The sequence below is a fragment of the Hemiscyllium ocellatum genome (genome assembly GCF_020745735.1).
Source record: "Hemiscyllium ocellatum isolate sHemOce1 chromosome 27 unlocalized genomic scaffold, sHemOce1.pat.X.cur. SUPER_27_unloc_1, whole genome shotgun sequence".
Taxonomy (NCBI): domain Eukaryota; kingdom Metazoa; phylum Chordata; class Chondrichthyes; order Orectolobiformes; family Hemiscylliidae; genus Hemiscyllium; species Hemiscyllium ocellatum.
The window spans coordinates 3,791,229-3,796,562 of record NW_026867476.1 but is presented as its reverse complement, the minus strand read 5'-3'; the positions used below and the strand labels follow the sequence as shown (position 1 = coordinate 3,796,562).

General features: G+C 47.5%; 1 protein-coding gene across 1 annotated transcript; it reads left to right on the top strand.

Moving 5' to 3' along the window:
• Positions 1-1,517: 1,517 nt before the first annotated feature.
• Positions 1,518-4,813, top strand: LOC132807147 (zinc finger protein 239-like). Its single transcript, XM_060821473.1, has 2 exons — positions 1,518-1,707; positions 2,548-4,813. Exon 2 carries the CDS (start codon positions 2,932-2,934, stop codon positions 3,688-3,690), a length of 759 nt encoding a protein of 252 aa, XP_060677456.1. The 5' UTR covers positions 1,518-1,707; positions 2,548-2,931; the 3' UTR covers positions 3,691-4,813.
• Positions 4,814-5,334: the final 521 nt, after the last annotated feature.

Genomic DNA, 5,334 nt, shown 5'->3' with positions numbered 1-5,334 from the left:
TTCTTGGTTTAAAACACACAGGAGGCGGAGGAAGGCTGTGTCAGGATCTGGGTAAAAAATGAGGTCTGCAGATGCTGGAGATCACAGCTGAAAATGTGTTGCTGGTTAAAGCACAGCAGGTTAGGCAGCATCTCAGGAATAGGGAATTCGACGTTTCGAGCATAAGCCCTTCATCAGGAATGAGAGAGAGTAGCCAAGCAGGCTAAGATAAAAGGTAGTGAGGAGGGACTTGGGGGAGGGGCGATGGAGGTGGGATAGGTGGAAGGAGGTCAAGGTGAGGGTGATAGGCCGGAGTGGGGTGGGGGCCGAGAGGTCAGTAAGGAGATTGCAGGTTAGGAGGGCGGTGCTGAGTTGAGGGAACCGACTGAGACAAGGTGGGGGGAGGGGAAATGAGGAAACTGGAGAAATCGGAGTCCGTGTGGGATCAGTTGGTTCCTTAGGCAGGTGCTGAGGAAGGAGATGTGGCTGTGGTAACGAGTCTGTTTGAGAACGTGGCTGAAGAGTTTCTGTGCAGAGGAGATGACCTGGGGGGTGCAGTGAGAGAGAGACTCACTGAAATCCTTGTAGAGGGAGGAAGAGAGCTTCTTCAAGGAAGGCATCCTTGCAAGAGGATTCGCAGTAGGTTAAAATCTCGGGTAAAAAATGAGGTCTGCAGATGCTGGAGATTTCTGGAACTCTCTGAACTCTAACAGGGTGATGCAAGTGGCAGTAAAAGATTTCAAAATGAAGTGGATGGTCATAGAGTTATGCAGCATGGAAACAGACCCTTCGGCCCAATTCATCTGTGCCGACCAGATATCCTAAATTAATCTAGTCCCATTTGTCAATACTTGGCCATATCTCTCTAAACCCTTTCTGTTCACATACCCATCCAGATGCTTTTTAAATGTTATAATTGTACCAAGTTCCAATTCCACTTCCCCTCACAGCTCATTCCACACACGCACCACCCTTGCATGAAAACATTACCCCTCAGGTCCCTTTGAATCTTTCCCTCCCATCACCATAAACCTGCGCCCTCCAGTTTTGGAGACTCCCACCTCAGGGAAAAGACCTTGTTTATTTACCCTGTTCGTGCCCCTCATGATTTGGTCAACCCCTGTGAAGTCACCCCTCCGCCTCCAATGCTACAGGGAAATAGCCGCAGTCTATGCAGCCTCTTCCTATAACTCAATCCCTCCGACCCCGGTAACATCCTGAAAACAGACAGACCTGGTCTATCCCCCCCTTGGATTCATTTCATTTCCTTTCCTTTCAGTTCTTCCAAATCAACAGTTTAATCCCAGAATGAGAAAAGAGATGGAAAAGGGGTGAGGAATACTGAACAAAAGATAGAAGTTGCAGCCTGGAGTGAGGAGCAGCACCACCTTAAAAAGCTCAACGTCCAACTTCCGACTTCAGACAATAAGCGGGTTCTGATTGGCAAGAGGACAGAACGCCTTCCAGTCCTCCGTGGCTTCCGATTGGTCAATTCGCATCAGTGTGTATTGCCGTTCCGGCCTTCCATTGATGGCGTCACAATGCGGATGTAGCCCTGTCAGTTTCAGAGTGAAGCTCCCTCCCTCTGGGTAACATCTGGGAGCAAAACAACGTCTCCCCCTTTCCATTCCTCATCCTGGGCGGGAGAGAGAGGAGGGAAAACACTGTTCAGCTGCAGCAACTGGAATCCGAGGTTGTGAATCCTGGGAGCAAGCGGACTCTGCAAAGGTTAGTTTCAGCCGCTGTCTCGATTGCTAAAAATATTGAGGTTCAATGTGACAATTCCAGAGCAGAAAATCATTAGAGGTCAAAGAAATGCTTCCTGCCATTTATCTCGTGGAAGACTTGATGTATCTCCAGTAACAGAGTCAATACGACACAGCAGGATTCCAAAAAGATAGATTCTTCCCCCATGTGCAAACTTGAAGCTGTGGCCTTCCCAGAAGAGGATTGACATTTAAGAGAACCGTTTGTTAATACAAGACAGAGATGTGTGTAGGTTAGTGCCGAATATTTGGTGTGTATTTATGGTTCTAAAAGCTTTATTTGAAATTATTTCTGACTTTGTAATAACATACTGCAAGAATATATAGAGTCATAGAGATGTACAGCAGGGAAACAGATCCTTCGGTCCAACCTGTCCATGCCGATCAGATATCTCAACGCAATCTAGTCCCACCTGCCAGCACCCAGCCCATATCCCTCCAAACCCTTCCTTTTCGTGTACCCATCCAAATGCCTTTTAAATGTTGCAATTGTACTAGCATCAACCACTTCCTCTGGCAGTTCATTCTGTACACATACCACCCTCTGCGTGAAAATGTTGCCCCTTAGGTCTCTTTTATATCTTTCCCCTCTCACCCGAAACCTATACAGCATAAAAGATGACCTTACAGCAACTTGAGTCTGCCAATGCTTAGTGGAGGAATCCAAGCAGCCCCATTTCCCCCTTGATACCTATTATCCTTGGAGATTAAGAACATCAAATGCTCCATGGAAACTGGAATTGTGTGTTCTGAATTTATATCCTGGACTGACAGTGATAATATCTTCAAACCTCTTTTACAGAATACAGAAAAGAAGAATTTGGAAGCAGAAATCTCAAACCAAACTTCATGTCAGTGTCTGGCAATGAGTTGATTGATCCAAAATGTGAATATCGATGGCTTTGAAAATGGGGAGGAGAAACAGGATCTCTCTGTTCTGTCTGCTTCGTTAGTTTTGAAACATCAGTGTGACTGGAAAATCCCTGAGAGTCACACATCAAGTGAGAATATTCCAGAATAGTGACTGTGGAGCAAGCTTTACCCTATTCGGTAAGGGTGTTCTAATTATCAGAGGCCGAACAAGTAACACAGACCGAAGAAAGAAGCCACACCATACATGTGCTGTAAGTGAGGGCAAGTTTTCTACTGACCGTTGCACCTGGAGAGAGACAAGGGCACCCACACCATGGAGAAACCGTGGAAATGCGGGGAATGTGGGAACAGTTACCCTTCCCCGTCTGCACTGGAGATTCATCGGCGTTTTCACACCGGCCAGAGACCGTACACTTGCACTCAGTGCGGGAAAGGTTTCACTCAGTCGCACCACCTCCTGATACACCTCCGCGTTCACACTGGGGAGAAACCGTTCATCTGTCCCGTGTGTGAGCAGGGCTTCAATCAGTCACACCACTTGCTGTTGCACCAGCGGATCCACAGCGGGGAGAAGCCGTTCTCCTGCTCTGTGTGCGGGAAGGCCTTCACCCGGTCATACCACCTGCTGCTCCACTTCCGCGTCCACACTGGAGAGAAGCCTTTTACCTGCTCAGTGTGTGGCAATGGCTTCTTCGATTTATCCACCCTGCGCAAACACGAGCGGGTCCATACCAAAGAGCGGCCATTCACCTGTTCAGTATGTGGGAAAGGCTTCACCCAGTCGTCCAATCTGCAGACCCACCAGCGGGTCCACACCGGGGAGAAGCCCTTCGCCTGCTCAGAATGCGGGAAAGGCTTCACCCAGTTCTCCAACCTGCAGTCACACCAGCGGGTCCACACTGGGGAGAGGCCGTTCGCCTGCCCCGTGTGCGGGAAGGGCTTCGCTCAGACATCAAACCTGCAGAAACACCAGCGGGTCCACACGGGGGAGAAGCCATATACCTGCTCCGAGTGTGGGAAGCGATTCACTCAGTCGTCCAGCCTGGTGAAACACCAGCAACTTCACCAGTGAACACTGGGGATGGAGCTTGCTGTTCTTGATGTTGCTAAGAATCACATTCAAGATTGTCCCTCGGACTTCCCGCACGGTTGAATGTGTTACTTTCTGCTGGACTGGTCACTCTCACCCACTCTGCTTCCACAGGGGCCTGATGCTGTTTGAGCCTGGGACTGCACCTTCCCTCTGAGACAATCCACTGATGCTGATGAAGGAATTTTTCTTTTCATCCTGGTCATTAAATAGCGGTTATTCAACCACTACAGGTAGATCTAAAATAAGTAGATACATTTCTGTCTGTGCCATTGAGTCTCCAGCACAACCACACTACTTCTTGCTCAGGCGGATCAGGAAATTTGGCATGTCCCCCAGCATCTGCAGTCCTCACTATCTCCTATGTCCATAAGGACCCTCACCAACTCCTACAGATGCACCACAGAAAGCAGACTGTCCGGGTGCATCACAGCTTGGTATGGCAACTGCTCTGTCCAAGACATTAAGAAACAACAGAAGGTTGTGTGCATAGCCCAGACCATCACGGAAGCCAACCTCCCATCTACGGATTCCACTTACACTTCTCGTTGTTGTGGAAAGGCTGCCTACATCATCATAAACCCCTCCCACCCCGATTAATGACCTCTTCCATCAGGCAGAAGATACAAAAGCTTGAACACATTTACCAACAGCTTCTTGCCTGCCGTTATTAGACTGATGGATGGACTCTCTAACTTCAAATAATGCTGATCTTCTCAATATTGACCTTGTCTAGCGCACGTCCTGTGAAATGTGTGTGCCTTAATCTGTCCAAGATTTTTTTCAGCCTATGGTCTATTTGTCCTTACCTAGTATGATCTACCTGTACTTAGGTACACGTGACAATAAATCAAATCAATCAATCAATCATTCAATCTCATGGCCAGGCCAGTTGGCTCAATTGGGCTTTGTCAGTGAGTGTTGAGAAGATTTGTAGCTCAGGTTGAGGTTCGGGGTGTAGGTTTGCTCGCTGAGCTGGGCGGTTCATTTCCAGATGTTTCGTCACCCTACTAGGTAACATCTTTAGTAGGCCTCAGGCGAAGTACTGTACATGATTCCTGCTTTCTATTTATATATTTGGGTTTCTTTGGGTTGGCGATGTCATTTCCTGCAGTGATAACAGGAAATGACATCACCAACCCAAAGAAACCCAAATATATTAATAGAAAGCAGGAATGATGTACAGTGCTTTGCCTGAGGCCCTATGAAGATGTTACCTAGTAGGGTGATGAAACGTCTGGAAATAAACCTCCCAGCTCAGCGAGCAAACCTACATCCAGGGCTCTGTCAGTATTTATGTTCCACATGAGCCACCACTTATCCCTCTTCGGACCTCTATCTCTCGTTCTCTCTCTCGCTCGCTCTCTCTCACGCTCTCTCTCTCTACCTCTACTCCCCTCTCCCATCAACATAATAGAACTATTAGACAGGCTGTTCTGTGAAAGTCACAGTTGCACATATCTGTTGGAGAAATTTAAATAACAGTTGCTTATAGTGAGCATTATTTAAAAAGAAAGGTATGATCCCACAAGAACAGGAGCAAGTGATAAGGCTTATTAATGAAAGAATCCTAACATCAGGTCTAACCATGTACCTACAGTCTGAATAAAGCTACAACTGTTTAAC